At 38.8% G+C, this 19,942-nt stretch overlaps 2 protein-coding genes across 2 annotated transcripts in view; both read left to right on the top strand.

Annotated features, from left to right (window-relative positions):
- The window catches only part of LOC107675872 (stromal interaction molecule 1-like), a 61,525-nt gene extending 55,247 nt beyond the window's left edge, over nt 1–6,278 (top strand). The window contains exons 9-13 of the mRNA XM_016470370.1: nt 283–450; nt 835–935; nt 1,048–1,277; nt 2,819–2,882; nt 4,231–6,278. Coding sequence (XP_016325856.1) covers nt 283–450; nt 835–935; nt 1,048–1,277; nt 2,819–2,882; nt 4,231–4,747 — 1,080 coding nt within the window. The 3' untranslated portion in view covers nt 4,748–6,278. The remainder of the gene's footprint in view (nt 1–282; nt 451–834; nt 936–1,047; nt 1,278–2,818; nt 2,883–4,230) is intronic.
- A 1,560-nt stretch (nt 6,279–7,838) lies between these two features.
- Nucleotides 7,839–18,789, top strand: LOC107675880 (protein sel-1 homolog 3-like). The gene is made up of 23 exons (XM_016470377.1): nt 7,839–8,245; nt 8,332–8,830; nt 8,962–9,088; nt 9,186–9,307; nt 9,387–9,502; nt 10,107–10,168; nt 10,246–10,378; nt 10,860–10,989; nt 11,098–11,235; nt 11,355–11,554; nt 11,699–11,878; nt 13,255–13,374; nt 13,688–13,828; nt 14,028–14,090; nt 15,245–15,418; nt 15,505–15,632; nt 15,918–16,001; nt 16,178–16,268; nt 16,352–16,436; nt 16,986–17,095; nt 17,742–17,869; nt 17,980–18,082; nt 18,397–18,789. The coding sequence occupies exons 1-23, from the start codon at nt 8,045–8,047 to the stop codon at nt 18,532–18,534; spliced, it is 3,273 nt and encodes a 1,090-aa protein (XP_016325863.1). The 5' UTR covers nt 7,839–8,044; the 3' UTR covers nt 18,535–18,789.
- The last annotated feature ends 1,153 nt before the right edge of the window (nt 18,790–19,942 follow it).

Here is a 19,942-nt window from a genome sequence, read left to right as displayed (position 1 = left end):
ATGAGCGGAATTCCAGAAAATAAGCCGTTGGACTTTGACCAATGAGGACAGTTTACTCGCACGTGACTTGTATTAACAATTTTGGTCGGTTTAGAAACTTTGCGAACCGCACCAAGAATAAAAAGCAACATTGTAATAATTTAAATCCCTGTTCCGGAAAAAAAAGCAGTCGATCTACAGGTGTGAAAGTACTCCCATCTGAAAGCAGCCTTGTGTGAGATTTGTTTGATGATCTGCTTTGCTTTGCACTCTGATCTGATTTGTTTCTGGCGCCTCCTGCAGGTGCGTATGGCCCTGAAAAAGGCAGAGAAGGAACTGGAGTCTCGCAGCAACTGGTCTCCTCCTGAAGCCCTGCAGAAATGGCTGCAGCTCACTCATGAGGTGGAGGTGCAGTACTACAACATCAAGAAACAGAACGCAGAGAGACAACTGCAGGTGGCCAAAGAGGGGGTGAGCAGCATTTTTCGCAGTCATTTTATTAGCTAAGATGAAACGGTGGTAAAAACATTTAGATTATTGATGACAGTTCAGCTTTGTTGTTATAGTACAGCCCTAGAATGTGGTAACAGACTTTAAAATGTTTTTAGAAATGTTACATGTTTAAGAGGATAATAGATTGCTGCTAATAATGTCAATTAAGCATATATTTAAATATCAGAAAATAGATTCGTTTATGTAATGTAAGGTTTCACTAGGATTTAAAAAAAAAAATGTAAAGAAAACCTTTAATAGATTTGTGAGATATCAGTAGATGGATTTACAATAAAGTAATATAATAATAATATAAATTATATAATAATCATTTTCTTTAAAAAAAAATGTCACATGGTTTAGGCAGAAAAAATTAAGAAGAAGAGAAATACTTTATTCGGGACGTTCCATGTGGCACATAGTTCTTCGCTAGATGATGTGGATCACAAAATACTTGCAGCCAAGTAAGTCACACAAACATTTCTCAACATTTCTTAGTGGCAATTTAAAAAATAAATGAATAAATGGAAAAAAAATAACCCTTAACACGTACTGCCATAATCTCTTTGTCTACAGGCAAGCTTTGGGTGAGGTAACAGCAGCTCTGAGAGAGAGACTCCATCGTTGGCAGCAGATTGAGTTCCTAACAGGCTTCACGCTGGTCAATAACCCAGGCCTGCCCTCTCTGGCCTCTGCCCTCAACCTGGACCCCAGCTTCATGGGCGGCCGTGGCACACCCCAGCATTTCATGTCCGACGACATGGATGACATGGATGAGGACATAGTGTCACCAGGAACACTTCAATGTAAGGACTTGCCGGACAGCGATAGGGATAAGTCCCAGTCAGCCAAAGGCCAGCAAAGACCTTGTGGTGTTTTGACCAAATCCAAAAATCCCTAGTTTTGTCAGAAATGGTTGTATGCACTGAGCGTGTTTGCACACTTCTTATTTGTGCTTTCTGCTGGAGTGTACAGGTGCTCCATCTACAGGTGTTTTACACAGAGGGGAGTACTTCAAGATCTTCACTACACATTGCTGTCACGTGTTTTTGAAATGGCTACTATGCACTCTTTGTACAGATCTTCATGTTAATTTTTGTTAAATTCGATGGAGGGTCACAGAGTAGGCCAGAAGAAACAGGCCCATATGCGAGTTAAGTGGTCCAGTACAAGTCTGAAGTTGTTGTGGATTGTAATGCTCCATCTGAATGTGTGAAATAATGTTATCATCAAACAAGCTCTAAGAAAAGAGTTGTTTTCCCAGGTAAAAACGTGAAATAAAATTGGTGTTCATTGGGCAAAATGGATTAATTTTGAAAATTGTATTGCTGAACTCTTTCCACAAAATATCTTGAGTGCTGTTCTAACAAGAAGTATTCATAAGTATTTTCAGATAAGAACTCAAATCCTTGAAGTGTTTTATTTTAGTAAAGCATTGCCAAAAATCTAATTGTAGAGGTCTGTTTTAGTAGTACAGTTATTAACAGTTGCACCCCTACCCTTGCCCCTTACCCCCTCCAGATGCAGCGTGGCTAATGGGCCGCCGAGCAAGTGATCTCTGGTCTTTGAATTCAGATTGCCAGTCTTTTTGGAAGTACTCTGGTGGGCTAAACTACCATGTCCTTCACCGCAACCACTCCTCTCACTTCCTCTTGTTTTTCTGAACCACTCTCTTTTAAAGTGATACGCTGCCCATTACCCTAGCTACTGCAAAGGGAAACTGGACAGAAAGAAACGCTCTCAGTCTACACCTCTCAATCGTGTCCTTGTCCACAGCTGTGAAATGGTTTACTGTGAAATGCATGATCTCTCTTAGCCTGTTTTGTTTTTAATTTTTCACATATCGCTAAGAAAACTTCAGACTTCGACAGAGAGTCGATTACATGATCCTTTTTTACATTTTATGTAACTTAATTAGCTTGGAGTCGATATGAAATCAAAATAGACACTTTACGTCCTTAACACACATTCCTGGTCTTGTCATAAACAATTAATTGGTAAAAGTTAAGTATGAAATATAAGTATAAATATATAATTTGTAATGTTTCATCAAAGTATAGTAATCCCCTGATATAGCACCAATCCCTTTTGTTTTTCATCATCCAATCGATTCCTGATGGATAGAAACAAAAACTGCACTATAAAGAAATGCATGAATAGGTTGGTTAGGGTCCAAACTTGTCCACAACTTCCCTATTGTGTCTGTACACTTTTCCTCCTTAGCACCTAGTCTCAAAGTTTCCTGTTTCACCTTCTCCAGCTTGCCACGTGTCACCCAATGTTATTTCAGTGTCTGCATGCTCTGAGTTGGTTCTCTGAGTGACGTTATTGTTTTGTGCCCCTACAGCTCCCAGTATGATGTCACTCCGGCAACGGCACATTGACCCACAGCTGGCCATGGGTTCGCAGAGGTTGGTAGAGAGTTGTCTCGCACTTGGTGGGCAGGAAGGGGAAGGTAGCTTGTATTCGTCCAGGTCTAGGACGGCGCTACGCCAGGCGCGCAGCCAATCTTTTGGGCAGTTTGACGCTCTGGGACTGCCTCCTCTTTCCTCAGCAGTGTCTCATCCTGCTATCTACTTCGCTGCGTCATCCCACACTCCCCACTCCTCTTCCGTCACTACCGCCCCTCATGCATCCCACTATCACTCTTCACATTTCCAGCCCATGGACACCATCCCAGACCTCCCCTATGATGCCAGCCCAGCGCGCCCCCGCCGTTGCGGCAGCTATGGGTATCACTTCATTCTGTTGTGCTTGTTTTGTGCTTCTCAGCTGGCATGATCCTGGGACTTCGTCCAAAACATTTAACAGGACTTTTTTACCACACATTTCACACTTTCTGGTGAACCACTACTTGTGGGGTTTGTTACTATAATTGGCCATACTCACTACAGTTAATGATACTGCAGCTTGCAACTTGGCAGTGTAACTTCCTGCGACGTTCTACCTTGTTGCTTAATCTGTTCTAGCACCATTTATCCCTTAACTTTAAACCAGTTCTCACACCTGCATGCCTGAAATGACCTAGTGCAGGGGGTGGTCAACATCCTGCAGAGTCTAGCTCAGGGCTCTTCTTTAAATTGGGACTGGATTTGGACTTGGACTTGAAGAGTCTTAGTTAGTTCGAACGTATCCCAACACACCTGCCTGGAAGTTTCTAATAGTGCTGAAGACCTTGATTAGCTTGTTCATGTGTGTTTATTGGGGATTGGTAGTAAACTCTGCAGGACAGTGGCCTTCCAGGAACAGGACTGGACACCCTTGATGTTGTGTCTCTCTATTGGGGGTTTTCCACTGGGTACAGTACCTGGTACCTGGTACTTTTTGTGCCGAGCCGAACCATGCCGTGCCGTACTGAGCCGTACCGAGCCGAGTCGTACCACGCAGTGGAAAAGCGCCATATGTTAGAGCTGTCCAATCACATTCCTGGAGGACCACCTTCCTGTAGAGTTTAGCTCAAACATGCACCAGTGCATCTGCATGAAGCAGGAGCAGACTTGGACACCCCTGCTCTGTTAGCTTGCACTTTTCTAGCACTGGGTAGTTGAGCCTTGGCATGTTGTGCTTCAGTTTAGACAACTTTTGTGGTTGGAAATGTTGCTGGCTTAACTCTAAGAGGTTTAACAACTCACTGGTGAATTCAGGTAGCAGTAAATGCAGTGTTACCTTAAATATAACCATCAAGTTGTCTTGGTTATTTAGGACTAGTCTGATATCTCACTCATTTATTGATGCTAATTTCACCATTTTCATTCACAGGGACTTGAATCGCTCCGACTCCGATTCTTCCTTGTGTATATCCCAGACTGGCGAGCAGCTACGCCTATCCTACAGTTCCAAAGGTTTCCCTGTGAAGCCCACTTCACTCCTGCATGGCCCCCATTCACGCTCTGAAGAGGGAGCCCACTCCCACGCACACAATGGAGGCAACAGAGTTCATGATGGGGGCGCATCTCCCGATGGAGGTCCTGATAGTCCCATATTAATGAAGAAGGTGTATGGCATAGAGAAATCTGCCAGTATGAGCGAGATCCACGGCTCCCAGGCAGTGATGTCCATGTCGGAATCCTCACGCTCCTTAAGCCCAAACTCCACTGAACCTGATACGCCGTCCCCCACTGGACTGACTGAGGGGAAGGCTGGAAACCGCATACCCCAGATGTCCTCAAAAAAGAGCCCCCTAGAGGAGGACAGTGGCTCCACAGGTGAAGACACTGACTCTGCTGCCAGTCGCAAGAAACATACCTTCAAGATCTTCAAAAAACAGAAGAAATAAGACAACTGGACAACAGTTTTGTTTTCCCCTTTTCTTTTTGTCGTGTTGTTGATATAAATGTTTAGAAGTTACGGCACAACCAAACACCTTTCTGAGGTCTTTATAGAAATGTTTGCTTTTTCAGAGGAACACTTAGGAACAAGCATGATTTTGGGGGTGGATGGGAACGATACACCAGTGGGAACGGGATGGACCTTTTTTGGGGAATGTAACGCATTATTTATTCAGCAGGAGACAGTGCCAGACTTTCAAAGGAATCTTCCCTCTGATGGACTTTTCTTTCCTTGTATAATCTGTATCAGTTTGCATGTCTTTGCCTTTGTTTGATTGAACTTTGAATGCTCCTAGATGTTTGCTTGGTTCTTGTTCCCCTTTGCTTAAAACGCGAAATAGCCTGGTTCTTTTGTTTCTATAAGCACACTCCTTTGTCTTTCAAGTTAAAATGAATTGTCAGCTGAACGTTTAATGGTACTCTTCGATAAGTGTTTGTCGATGGTCAGAGAAACTGTAAAAGGGCTGAACTATCAGTGTAAAACTCCCTTCAATTATGTTGCACTATTTCTAAATGTGGATGTGTCGGTTTTGTAAAGAACATTTAGAATATGCTGGAATACGCACTAAAACGTTTACACAAACCATGACACTGAACGTATCTCCAAGGCATCAGGGATTTCTAGTATGTTGAAGAATTACACAAATAGAATATTTGATCATTGTTGATCATTCCAAATCATTTAGAAAATACAAGATGGTTCATGAATGTGCACATTAATGTTTTTTGAGCATTTACTCTTAACCATGCCCCTGCTGACTGTTTCTAATGACATCATCCAAAATCCAAGTTCCCAAGAAAGCATGTCTTTTTTTAAAAAACAACAACAAAAATAGAAAATGTAAGGTGAATGCATACTTCACTTTGTTTAAATTACAGAGTTATTACAGCTTCAGCAGATCTTGCCATCTTGTATTCAAAGTGCCAAACTAAAGCCACCTTCCAGAAAATGTATACACTTCCCAAAGGTTATATTTCGGTTTTGTTAGATCACTGATCTGAGATCTCATCTTAAATAGGTTTGCTATAAAGGTGCAGATTTTCCAAATTGTGGTGGAAGGGTGGGTGTCTACATTTACTTCTGACATGTTTCAAAGAGAGCTTGGATATATTTTGTTGCTGCTGAATTAAGTCATATAATTTTTTTTTGACCCACAAGAAGTCGAATCCTGATTTCAGGTGCTCTTTTATATAATTTTAAAGCTAGACCACACACAATTGCTGTTATAATGGAGTGACTTGCCTTTAAATGATCATATGTTGGGGCAGACGGATTTTACCACTGTGCATTTTCTGAGGAAGTGGAGACCAGTCTCTATTCTTCTTGTGGTTTACATGATGCTCACTAAGATAAATGTCTTTTTATCCCAGTGCACTGAAAAATACAAGCACACTTTCTGAAAAGAGAGGGGGGTTAAGAATCAAAAGGCTTCGTGAGGGATGTCGCTATGCATTTTATTATTTTCTACCCACAGGCATTGAAGGTCCAACGTATCCACGAACCTGGAGGCAAACCAAAGCAGCGCTGCACGAAACATCTGTCATTTCTTTTGTGAAAGATGGTACAAGACCACATCCAAATGCATATCAACCAATCAGTCTTTAACAGATATACAACTGTGCAGATGTATTTGTTTCATCTGTGCCTCTTTTGCACGAAGCAGCTCTTGTCAGTGAGTATGTCAGTGTGTGCGCATTAGTCCGGTCCAGTAAACTGCACTTCACCGTGTTGATGCATGTTCTCAAACACGGACAGGGGAGAGACGAACTGTTTTAGACTCTGTTGCCCTTTAGATATTCCTGCTCACTTCTCCGTTTGCGCTATTTATGCCTATACTGTACAGAAAGAGGTGGAGAAAAAGTAAAAATGATAATTTTGCATCTTCTGTAATGCTCAAAACTGTAGTCTTCAAATTTTATGGCACTCCTGCATGAAAGCAATAAAAAAGGGTTTAAAACGAGTGAGATTTCCATTATTCCATATTGTTTTTTTCCCAGTAACATATGTAACGGAGGCCAGCGGTAGGTGCTGTGCAGGTAAACCTCACTCCCCTGATCTCTAGAGACGCACTAGCGATTGACGCTAGTGGCTGCAATCGTTAGCCTCCTTGTTGGTGCGTCCGCTTCCCATGCCGGAAACCCGGGTTCGAGACCCACTCGGAGTGATGTCGAGGTGTGGCGGTGAGGACCCGGGAGAGAGGGGTTGCATTGGTGCCGTGACCCGGATGGGAGTGAGGTTTGGGGGGTGAGTGTAATGGAGGCCAGCGGTAGGTGCTGTGCAGGTAAACCTCACTCCCCTGATATCAAGAGACGCACTAGCGACTGACGCTAGTGGCTGCAGTCTTTAGCCTCCCTGTTAGTGCGTCCGCCTCCCATGCCGGAGACCCGGATTCGAGACCCACTCGGAGTGAGAACGAGGTGTGGCGGTGAGGACCCGGGAGAGAGGGGTTACACATAATACAGAGGCCCCAAAATATTTGGATCTATCTACCTGTTCCTTCATTCGTTCTATTTATTTAGCTAACTAGCTAGCTATCATGCTGTCGATACATTGTTCCATCGTTCTTTTAATATATTAATATATCTATCTATCATTCTACTGTTCTATCTATAGGTAGCATGCGTTCTAGCTATCTGTCGATATATTGATCTATCTTTTTTTCTATCGTCATATCTATCATTCTATCTACTGTTCTATATTTCTGGCCATCCATTCTTCTTTCTTTCTGTCTGTCTGTCTGTCTGTCTCAGACAAATGGATAGATCGGCATCCCATATGAATATGTACTTGTATGAATCGGACAAGGGTGGAAACACTTCATTACCCAGAATGCCACTTCCTGTTATTCCAATTCAACTTCTTTTGGGTGTGGCTAATTTAGTTCAAATAACTTGAAACGGAGCTAATTCCTAAATTATGAAATTCAAGACGTGCCTTTGCATATCTGCACAGGGCACTGTTATAGCATAATTTTAATACTGCATTGGGTGCTTATTAACCTATTACACATGTAGGAATTAGGAAAGCCGTACTATATTCTAAAGCAAAATATGGTTGTCCAGAATCTTATACAGCACTTAAACTGAGAGTAATTATTCATGAGCTATGCTAAGTTTACGTTAGAGGGTGGAACTCCTCTGTTCTGTTTGCTTAAACGTTTACACCTGCAGCTCAAACAGGATGTTATTCCGGGTACCTGCTTTGGCGTTTGATCACATGAAATCCTGCACTGCAACGGTCCTTGATGCGGATATGGCGTAACCAGCCAAATACCGCAACAATATGCGCAACTGTGCACCATGAACGCAGCAAAAAGCTTAATTTTAATCAGATACAAGTTGCTTTGTTTAATCCAAATCTTCTGGTGATTGTTGGGTTTCGCAGAGGAATGATGGGAGATCTTCCAAAGAGTTTTTTCCGCTTGTGTTTGCATGTCATTATTTCTGTAAGTATTTCAGATGCAAATTAGAGGTAGACCTAGAGTTTACATCCATAACTAAATGTATCTGTTGTTTATTTGTTTATAACCAGATGTCTTTAACTGGCTGTCTGAGCCGATCCAGCAGCACAGGTAATGTGGCTTTTCTTGACGCACCTGGCGAGCCCGTCTCCAACTGTCCCTTACGCGTAAAGTACAGCTGTTTTCAGTCGTCCGTAGTGCATGTTCAGGTTCTGGTTTCTTTCGATACTGGATCTACCTCAGTCGTTTTCCACAAATACTGGACCTGCGAGCCAGGACATACCAGAACCCGAGTGGTGACCGTGAGTTTTCCTGACTGGCTTGTGTACCGACCTGACTGGATAATACGCGGTTCTGACTGGGTTCTCAGCTGTTTATTGCGTGCTTGGATCGGACCGGATGAGTCCACCGGACCTGGCAGGTTTCTTGGAACCAGTGTGACGGTTCCCCTTGATATTCACTCACCACTGAGTCGACCCTTCAAACAACACCAGCTTTGTGCCAAATGGGACACAGATTTGCTCCGGAGAGTCAGAAGCGATGACATGCCACAGTGCTTGGAGGAAAATGGTATTATATTATATGTAACATACGTAAAGGGCACAATGATTCCCTTTTTAAGTGTTTTTGTTTGCAAGTTTAATCATAAAAAAGTGCGTGTAATACATTCTCCACAAGTTTTCACACTCTTTTCTTTTAAGAGGTGGCATCTCTTCTTTCCACAATGTATGCTTCTACTGGTGAACGTTATGGCATCATTAAAACCCTCCAGCCATTCATAAATGAAGTTTTGGAAGGGCTAAGAATCAAATCCATCTATTATCCCTGGTGAGAGCTTCTCTAATTCTACTTATTTGGCAACAAGGTTTAAGATTATCATTTAATTCGTGGAATAACATCATGATTGTTGGTCTGGACTTTTTAGGTTTGCTGTTTCACTTTGGGTTTTGGTGGAGAAACCTTGCAGTAACCATTTATGTGGACTTCTGCTCCACATTGATTCTGAAAATAATTATGTCACCCCTACAATGTTCCTCACTGACACTGGTAGGGCTGTGAACCACTCAGAACCACTAATTTCTGTTTTTGATCAGTTACAAAATTGACTTTTGTCTGATTCGTTCAGGTAAGATTCACGTCCAGGTGCATGGAGATGCTGGGCACTCCTCAGCGTTCCTTTCATCTTTTAAGGTTCCTCTTCATCAGTGGTGTCGTATCAGCCTGGAGATTCTGGGACGTGTGGTAAGTTTATGGATGCATACATGTGTAATGATCTCATAGTATTGCATGATAGGTTGGTGCACAAAGGCCACAGGTTTGGTTCTCAAATTGGGTGTTTCAGAAATAGCTTATTGTTATCCCATAGGCTCCAGTGGATTTATAATGTGGTTTTGCATGAAAATAGTACAAGTTAGCAAATAAAGGTGCATTTACAATTTTTTTTTTATTAATGATTATTGTTGTAAAAAATAAAATCTTATGCAACTGCATCTGTAAAAGCATACAGCCATGGCATTTTTTTTTTCAAATACAATGTAGCATTTATTCCAGAACATGTTGAAATGAAAACATATTTCTGTATGCATTTCTGTAAGTATTTCTTTGGTTTAAAGTGGGCCTTAACAAAATGTCTGAAAAATATTATATTTGCACACACAGATGGCCTTGCTAATATTGTTGGCAAATGAGATTTAATATTTTGCAGCACAGACTTTTGCCCATATAATTTGTGGCTCAGTAACAATGCCATTCATACACTTCTCTACTGTAGTTTGATTCACTATTCTAGTGCGAACTGATCCAGTCATATTTGAAACTCATATTCTCATATTTCCCTCTCCTGTAGGCGAAAGTTTCTATTGCATGTATGGAAGGGCAGCAGAAATTTGTTAGCACAGCTGAGCATGTGTAAGAATCTTCATTTAAAGCAGTAAAACTTAAATTTCACAATTGTTACATTAAGAAAGATCTGGTGTTTTGGGCAGATTTGGCAAGAATGTCATGTTGGATGACACACATGGATATTTTGTGATTGGTGGAGGTAAATTCATACGAGGCATTGAAGGATATTATGGACCAGCTACATACTATCGTATACAAGGGCTCCCAGCTGACAAGGTAGGGTATAATGGAATTTTTTTTTAAATATATGATATATTTATATTAATAAAATGGATAGTTCCGGTCCTTGATTCTGATTGGTTGAGCCACGTTCGAAGCTGTTGTAAATTACACTACAAACACACACCTTTGTTTACTTCTGTGTTGCTCGGCAACCACTTTGTTGGAACCACAACTGTTTCTGAGGAACTACATTGTTTGGTGGAAGAATACTGTTTTTATTTTACACTTTATTTACACTTTATTTTAGTTTACACTTTATTTGCTCTGTTTTATTCTGTGAAATAAAAGCAATAATCCCCGTGAAGCCGTGGTTTGCAGTGAATTTATAACAGCTAAGGGGGTTAGCTCCGCTTCGCGCTGTGCCTAACAACGCCCCTTAGCTGTTATAAATTCACTGTAAACCACGGCTTCTTGGGGCTTATTGCTTTATTCTATTCCCCTGAACTAAGCATAGTGATATTTTACATCTTCACAGGTTGAGATTCACCTTCCTCCTGTAATATCAAAAGTGAATATAACCGGATGGTTCCAGTCTTGTGAGAATTTCAAATCAGAGCTTTTTCTGTCTGCAATAGATCACTCTCTCACTGTAAAGAGACCATCAGGTCAGTACCATGGGTGTCCACTAGCTGGCACTAGATATCAAAATATATGTTTTTGTCATTGTCTACAGTACAGTTGTTTTGTTTCACTACATCAATATTCACATGCAGACAGCTGTTTGGACACATATACAGAGCTGCAACTGAATCACAGTACTGTCAACTCAACAGAGCAGTGTATGTTCTTCGAAACAAATCCCTACAGACGCCAAGTTGCACAGTTGACCAAGCTACTATCACAGAAATATGGTAAGATTGTATTTAAACAGTTTATTGATGGGTGTTCACATACACACTTACTCGTCAAAAGTTTGGGGTCAGTAAGATTATATACAGTATATATTCTTTTATTGTTACCTGTTTTGTAGGCAGGGTGAATGCATCAGCTGTGGGCAGGATTCTGTATGCTCTAGTCCTCCGTAAGATCAGTACAGCTCACAGTCTGGATGTTATAACCAGGATGATGCCTTTCCTGCTGCAGTCTGGCTGCTTGGGAGACAATAGAGCACTGCATCTGTCCTCTGTACTGTACAGCAGTGGATTTGGAGTCAGGAGACAGCCGTACAAGGTGTGTGTGTGTGTTTAGGGTAATGTGGCAATCAGGTTTCTCAAGCATCAGTTTTACATGTCTATTTGTAATCTGAACTCTGTGAACACTTAAAGTGAACGAGGATTAGTAGTTTAACATGAAACCTGATGTGTGGCATTGCAGGCTTGGCTATTGTCCCTGTTGGCAGCTCAGAAGGACTGGAGGCTGACGCTCTTACGTTTAGGGCACATGCACCATGTTGGTGACCTGGAGGTGACCCCTGACCGTGACCTTTCCTATGCTTATTACGTTAACATCGCAAGACAAACCAGCATGGATCAGAAGAATCCCTCCCCACAGCAAGTAAGAGACTTTTTAAGTGTCTTTTTTTGAAAACAACACTCAAATTTCTCAAATCACGGAAGATGGTTAAAAAAAAGATAGGAGGAAAAATTCTATTTCGTTTCTATATTTATTTCTATTGTATTTCTCTAGTTATATTTCTGTATTATATTTGCTTTTACATTCTCTTGCAAAACTCGTGTTGTTCCAAGAAGCTTTTGCATTGGCTCGCTATTAAACTTTTGCATTCTACCAAGAAATTTTGTTCACTCACAAAACTTTTGTGAAGGAAATAATGAGAAACCATAGTTTTGAGAACGCGAATGTTTTGCAAGCGAACAGTATAGTTTTGTGTGAAAATGTAGTAGTTATTCATGAAAACAAAATATTTGCGCAAAAACAATAGTTTTGCGAGAGAATGCAATTTTTATTTTTATTTTTTTGTGCGAGAATGCAATATTTTTTCTGTGAGAACACAATCGTTTTGTGAAAACACCATAGTTTTTAAAAGGCAGTAGTCTTGCGCAAGAATGCAATGTTTCTTGGTGGGGGGGAACGCAATAGTTTAGAGCAGGGTTCCTCAAATCTGGCCCACGAGATCCACTTTCCTGCAGAGTTTAGCTCTAACCCTAATCAAACACACCTGAGCATGCTAATCAATGTCTTCAGGATCATTAGAAAATCATAGGTAGGTGAGTTTGATCAGGCTTGGAGCTAAACTCTGCAGCGCATTGGCCCTCCAGGGCAAGATTTGAGGAACCCTGGTTTAGAGCAAAAACGTCACGCAAATGTTTTGCTAGAGATTGCAAAGTTTCTAAGGAGAATGTAATACTTGTGTGAAAGAACACTGGTTTTTGTGAAAGCAGTAGTTTTGTGCGAGAGCTCAGTATTTCTGCAAGAGAACACCATCGTTTTGAGAATGCAATAGTTTTGTGTGGGAATACAACGTTTCAAAGGGGAATTCAATAGCTTTGAGCAAGAACACAAATGTATTGCTAGAGAACGTAAAGTTTCTTGAGGAACGTAATACTTTTGTGAGAGAATGCAAAAGCATTTTTCCTCCCTTCTCATATTTTTTTTTTCCATCACCATGTCCCCTTAGGGGCTCTGTAAACTTCATCTTGTATTATGGGGGATAAATTAAATTTCAGTTTTAATACAGGGTTTAAAAAGAAAAATGAGGCTGCGAGTCAAAAATGTATTTTTGTCCAGTCAGACTGAGTAAATGGGCTTCATTGCCTTCACAGCTGCATTTTTTTTTCTTTGGCATCAAATTTAAGACTCTTTCAAGGTCATTATGAAATGAGATTCGCATAAAAACTAACCCTTAAATTTAATGATGTGTTGTGCAAGGCAATTTTAATAGCTTTCGAAATAACGTTTCGTCTTCTCTGTAGACCTTTGTTGAGTTAATACGTTTAAATGATGAAGAGACCCTGAAGGCCCAAACCAATGAAAACGACGATCTGTTTCACTGGCTGAAGCTGCAGGCGCGAAGTGGAGTGGCTGAAGCTGAGGTACTAAAACTCAAATCCAGCTAAAAAAATAATAAATAAATAAAATGCACAGAATGTTCCATTTTGATGTTATTCCTCTGTACTAATTATTACAGTTTAAAAATAACTTTTCTGTTTGAATATCTTTTAAAATGTGATTTATTACTGTGATGCAAAGCTGAATTTTCAGCATCAGCACCTTCAGAAATCATTCTAATATTCAGATTTTGTAGCTCAAGAAATATTGATGTTGAAAACAGTTGTGCTGATTAATATTTCTGACCCCAAACTTTTAAATGGTAGTTTATTTATTTAATTATTCATTTTTCTTTAGCAAGCAATGGGACGCATGTTATTCTGGGGTCAGCAAGGGGTGTCTCCAGATATTCAGACAGCAGTGAAACACTATGAGAGAGGTGCAACCACACTCCGTGACCCCGTGTCCATGTACGACTACGCCATTGTGCTCCTTACGGTCAGGATTCTTTATGTCTTTGCTCTTATATGCAGTCCTGAATCACTGATTCTTATGTTTCATTGTGTGATGGTTCATAAAGAATATTTGATTTGGCCAGCAGAGGGCAGTCTTGCAAAGTGTTTAAAAAGAATGTTGCTGAAGAGAGAGGTTAGAGGAGATCAGATGTACTAAAGATCACATTTTCTTGTATTAACAGGGTCAAGGAGTTACAAAAGATGTTCAGAGAGCAGTTACGTTCCTGAAGAAAGCAATAGAACAGGTATATCTTGCAGGTGCTGTGTAAAAGTTTGTTTCAAACCAGGGGTTTTCAAACTGGGACAAGAGGACCGGAAGGGGGTGCTAGGGAGTTTGTGAAAAATGAAGGGAAAATGTGGGAAAAAATAATACAAAAATATATAAATAAATACATAAAACATCTGACAATACAGTACTATGGTGAGAAGAAAAAGTTGGACTGGAAGGGGGTGCTAAGGGGTAAGTGGAAAAAAAGTTAAAATAAAAATATAAATAAACATTAAAATTATGTAATGTTTTTAATAGTGCTGGGCAATGATTAATCGCATCCAAAATAAAAGTTGTGTACATAATATATGTGTGTATTATGTATATATAAATACACACACATGCATGTACATATTTAATAAAAAATGTTATGTTTATATATTAAATATATATTATATATCATATAAATTATATAAAATATAAATATATACATGTAAATATTTTCTAAATGTATACTTGTATGTGTGTGTCTTTATATATACATAATAAATATACACTGTACACACACATACATAAACAAAAGTTTTATTTTGGATGCGATTAATCATTGCCCAGCACTAGTTTTTAAATGTTATATATTTATTATTATTATTATTATTACACACACACACACAGAGTATATAGATATATTCAATAAGTAAATAATAAATACATCTGACAGTATAGTATTATAGTGAGAATAGAGATGGCAACTAAATATTTTCCAAACAATATTTTACACATAATATTTTCACAATAAAAAAATAGGTCTTTATACATAAAATATGTAGTTGCCTTTTACATTTTAGGACTGGGGTTCCTCATATGAGGATGGGAATATTTTGGGATTTTCAAAGATTGAAAGCTTCTAGTTTTGTCTTCATTTCTTGTGTATATTCATGTTAATTAAAAACTCATATGGCATTTGTACAGTAGTTGTTTTGTAGTTAATTGTCATATCTTAAAGTGTTTTTGCTTTAATTGTTATGAGGCAACTAATAAATATAATTTGATTATTAAATGCAAGTGCAAATGCTCTTAATATATGTTACTGAATGTAGTGGGTGCTCATGTGTTTCATTGTTTTTACTGACATATTGAGTGTGTATACCACTCAATCCATGACCTGTGAGTGATTTTTACATCCTGCAGGGGTCTGTTCCCGCTATCACTGCTCTGGGCTGGTACTACGAGCAGTATGAGAAAGATTATGAGAAGGCTGTACATCTGTGGGAAGAAGCTGATGCCAAAGGTCACCCTGATGCTGCTATGAATCTGGGAGTTTTCTACTCTCAGGGCCTCTATCTTGGACAACCTGCCGACCAGGTAAACACTCACATGCTGAAGTGCTTTTACACCTCAAATGAATCAAATAAAGTGTTTCTTTAACTATGACTTTGCTTGTTCATCAGTTTAAGGCATATAAGTACTATTTAAAGTCAGCTCAGAGAGGACACTTAAACGGTGGCATTGAATTGGCTGATATTTGGATTCATGGGATTCCCGGCCAAGTTGCCAGACGCCCAGCAGATGCTGTTCTGTATGTAACTCAAAATAATATGTAATGATATATATTTTTAATGTAGATATAAAACCAAGCTTTATCAACCATTCACGAGCATCATGCAACTTATCAAATTTGGCTCAAAAATCTAAATGTGCACGTGTTTTCTCAGTGTGAATGGGCATGATGCCTCTGCTACCCATAATCCCCTAGTTGTTGAAGAAATTCAGTTTTTATTGTGTGGCACGAAGTTATTTCTAGTTCACGTTTTGCTGTTGCATTTATAGGAAAGGAATTTTTCTCGTTCTCTTTGGACTTTAGTTGGGGTAAATGGGCGTCTGAACAGAATGGATATCTGGGAACAGTCTTGAGGAACGGACTGAATGCCTATTTCAGAGGAGACTGGTAAACCTTTCAGTTTGAGTGGCCACAGAGATATAGATGCAGATATTAATCTATAATACTCATAATATTAAATTACAGCATGAATATCCTTTTAGAGTTCATTTACATTTGAAAAGGATGTTGCAAAGGCCACTTTCTATTGTTTATTTCATCCTCTCTCTCTCTCATTGTTGCAGGATCATGTCTTTGATTTATTATCTGAGTGCGGCAGAGAGTGGATTTGAAGCAGCTCAGTTTAATGTGGCGTACCTGTGTGAACTCAACTCAGTGAGTCCATTCTAAACAGTTTCTTTAGATTCAGATGAACATATTCACTTCAGTGGCTTTGACAGATGTTTTATATATTGTAGGTCTCTTTGGATCCAGCGCTGGTGACTCAGTGCATGTTAAGATATTATAACATGTCGATACAGGCTCAAGATCCGGCTCCTTACGGTAATTTAACAAATCTAAGACTAAAATATGAATAAAAATGACGTGAAAATGTATTGTATACCTCTTTGTTTTATATCTCTTTGTTGAAGACATTTACAACAAATATAAACCGTAAAGAACTTTTTGGAAAGTATTGTTGTTTATTGTTTGAAAATATACATTTTAGGAATTTGATGGGGGAAAAAATATTTGTTCATTTAATTTTGTTTTAAATTTATTTTTATATAGTTTTTTTATTTATTTATATTTTTTAATGGGGAAAATATTTATATAATTTTGTTTTGTTTGTTTTAATATTTTATTTATTTATTTACATTTTTCATTTATTTTTATTACTTATTTAATTTTATTTCTAGTCCCCACCCCCCCATATTAGGGTCTGTTCATTTATATTTGATCTGAAAAGGCTGACAACCGCTGCAGTAGAATATAAAATGAATGTAATTTAGTGTGGGATACAGAGTGGCAGTCATATATCTTTATATTGAACTGAAATGCTTGTCGTGAAGGGCACCCGAGGTGATGGATTGATGTTTGTTTCCCTCTCAGCTTTGGTCAGAATGGGAGATTTGTTCTATGGTGAACAGGCTTTGGGCAGAAAAGAAGTTTCTGATGCCGCAGAGCTGTACAAGCAAGCAGCTCTCAAGAATGAACCACAGGTACCTGTATCAGCAAATGGACTGAAGTCTAACCTTGAATGATCAGGAGTCATAATTATTTAATAAATTAGTGATTCCAAGTCATTATTTCGAAGAAAAAAAAAAAAAAGTAAACAAGTCATTTTGTTTTGTTTGTTTATACAAGGTATGTTTGTTTATTTAGTTAGTCATTCTAATAAACTATATTTTATTGTTTATTTGTCTTAGTTTGTTAGTTTTTGTTTGTTTATTTGTTCTAACAAGTGATATTTGTTTCTTTTAACAAACATAGTAGTTTATTTGTTCTGAGAAGCTCTTTGTTTTGTTTGTTCCAACAAACTTTTATCTCTTCTAACAAGCTGTTTATTTGTTTGTTCTAAAAGATTTGTTTGTTTTTATTTGCTCCAAGTATTTGTCTTTTTTTATTTGTGATTTTTCTACAAGTGCTATTTGATTTTAACAGCAGTATTTGTTTATTTATTCATTTGTTCTAATGCACAATATTTTTTTTGTTCTAACAGGGTTTTCATTTTATTCAATTTAGTTTTTTTGCTTTTATTATAATTACTATTATTAATTTTTTTTTTTTTTTTTTTAAGTTGCGTTTTGTTTGTTTTTGTTTTTCATTTCACTGAATTCATTTCAGATTTGATTTCTCTCTCCTCAGGGTTGGTATAATCTTGGCCTGCTTGTCCAAAGCGGAGAGTCTCTGCCGTTCAGTGTGCTTTCTGAGCTCAATTTGCTCCACCTTCACTTAACAGACCGACAGACGCTTCTCCGCACCCTGTACCAAAGGTAAGACAACACCACAATCATGAAACATTCAGACTGCCATTATCCATTTCAGATGGCTCAGTTGTACTATTCTAACAATCTATTACAGCATGTGTATATCTTTTCCATAGATGTAGAGAGACCAATAGTACCGATGCCTACCTGCCCTGCACACTGGCACTATTCAGCGCACACCTGCAATCTTTACAACTACATCAGGATACTGCGATAAAGGTCTGTCTATTTTTGTCTTTAAAGTAGAAATATAGATTTTTGGCTGTCTGGACCAAAAGCATAATGTAACATGGACAAATTAATGTAATTATAAAGCAGTCAGTCAGTCAACCACAAAAAAGTAAAATAAAAATAAAAAAACCATCCTGGATGAACTCCTTGTTGTTTAATTTGTTTAATAGTGTATAATTGCATGATCGCCTCATGGGGAAGCTCCCGTGGTTACTGTGTTAACATCATAATGATTCGTCTCTGAGATTGTCTAATGATGAGGGACTAATTTTCACAAGTAGATGTTTCCTCTGTTCCTGTAGCTCATTGCCACAGTTTCGGCTGCAGTCGGAACTCTGACTTTTGTATTTGGACTAATTAAATGGAGGACAACACCACTCCACCAAACATCTCAATCCCAAACATCTGCTTCCAGCCAAACCCAAGAGGAGGAATCCTAAAGAAAACTGCTAGATAACTCTTATTATTATTTATAAACAAGTCTCAATATTCTCTATGTTTTTCCTCCATGCGAAGCACTTGTTTATTCTGCCATTAAGAGATGCAGTATAATAACAAAATGCATTATAACTTGAAATCGAAGCACAATCTGGCATTTAACTATATAGCGACATACATTGCATTTCTATTCTGGTGAACTTAAAGGGATAGTTCACCCAAAAATGAAAATCCTGTTATTTATTCACCAAGTTGTTCCAAACCTGTATGAGTTGAAAACAAAAAGACATTTTGAAGCATGCTGGTAACCAAACAGTTGCTGGTAGCTATTGACTTCCATACTATGGGAAAAGAAATACTATGGAAGTCAGTGGCTGCCGTCAACTGCTGTTACAAAAATTCTTCAAAGCATCTTATTTTTGCTCAACAGAAGACTGAGCTCATACAGGTTTGGAACAACTTGAAGGTGAGCAAAGGATAACAGAACTTTCCTTTTTTGGGGGAACTATGCCTTTAATGAAAATTTTTAAAGCAAAACAACAGACTTATTTATAAATGATACTTTTTCTACAAGTACTTTTTAAAAAAAGTTAAATTTTAAGATTTTTCTTCCTCATGTTTCTCACTTAAAGCATTGACGTTTCAAAAAAATGACAAGTCAAATAAATAGTTCTTCTGAATAAAGTAATATTTTAAAATGTAATTCCCGTTGAACTTGTCGGCTTCTTGTTTCTGACGTGTCATTTCTTCTGAAATGTCAGTTCTGGCTGTACCATTTTGGTGTTTAAAGGCAAACTAATTTTTCCCCCTCTTGGAGGTACGGTGTCCCAGCGGGGCCACTCTGCCTGTGTCTAATGAAAGAGTGCGAGGACTCCCCAGGCTTCTGCGCAGACTGATGCAAACAGCAGGTGTTCAGCAGGCTGTGATGTGCCCACGGCCACACCGGGGCCTCGGGAACACACACCGCAGCTCACGCTTAATTAAAACAACACGAAAAACTGACTAACCCTCAGAGAGAGGGAGTGCACCACACTGTGTCAAGTGTCCAATCGTCAGGGGATGGTAATCTTACTGCGTTTGCATTCAAATAATGTGATGCTTTCTGTGAGACCCCCATTCTGGTGCCTCGTCATGATTTATGCATTTCACTTGGGCTGACTTACAATATACCTAATGTAAAGATCTTTCATTAAATAGTTTTTCTAAATTGTTCAGGGAATATGTTGGACTCGGCACACCGTTCAATCAATGTAATGGCTAAAGAAACAAGTTTTAAAGTCTTCAATCATCGTGAGAAATTGCCTCTGAGCTGTCTTTCTCCCCGGCTGGCTTTTATGTGTAATTGCTGAACTTTAGATAATGTTTATGACTTTAAAAGGCACCAGAGGAGTGTGAGATGTTTGGCACTTT

The sequence above is a fragment of the Sinocyclocheilus anshuiensis genome, unplaced genomic scaffold (assembly GCF_001515605.1).
Source record: "Sinocyclocheilus anshuiensis isolate Anshui unplaced genomic scaffold, SAMN03320099.WGS_v1.1 scaffold1832, whole genome shotgun sequence".
In the NCBI taxonomy this organism is placed as follows: Eukaryota; Metazoa; Chordata; class Actinopteri; order Cypriniformes; family Cyprinidae; genus Sinocyclocheilus; species Sinocyclocheilus anshuiensis.
Note: the sequence above shows the minus strand (reverse complement) of the source record. Positions and strands in the feature narration are given on the sequence as shown.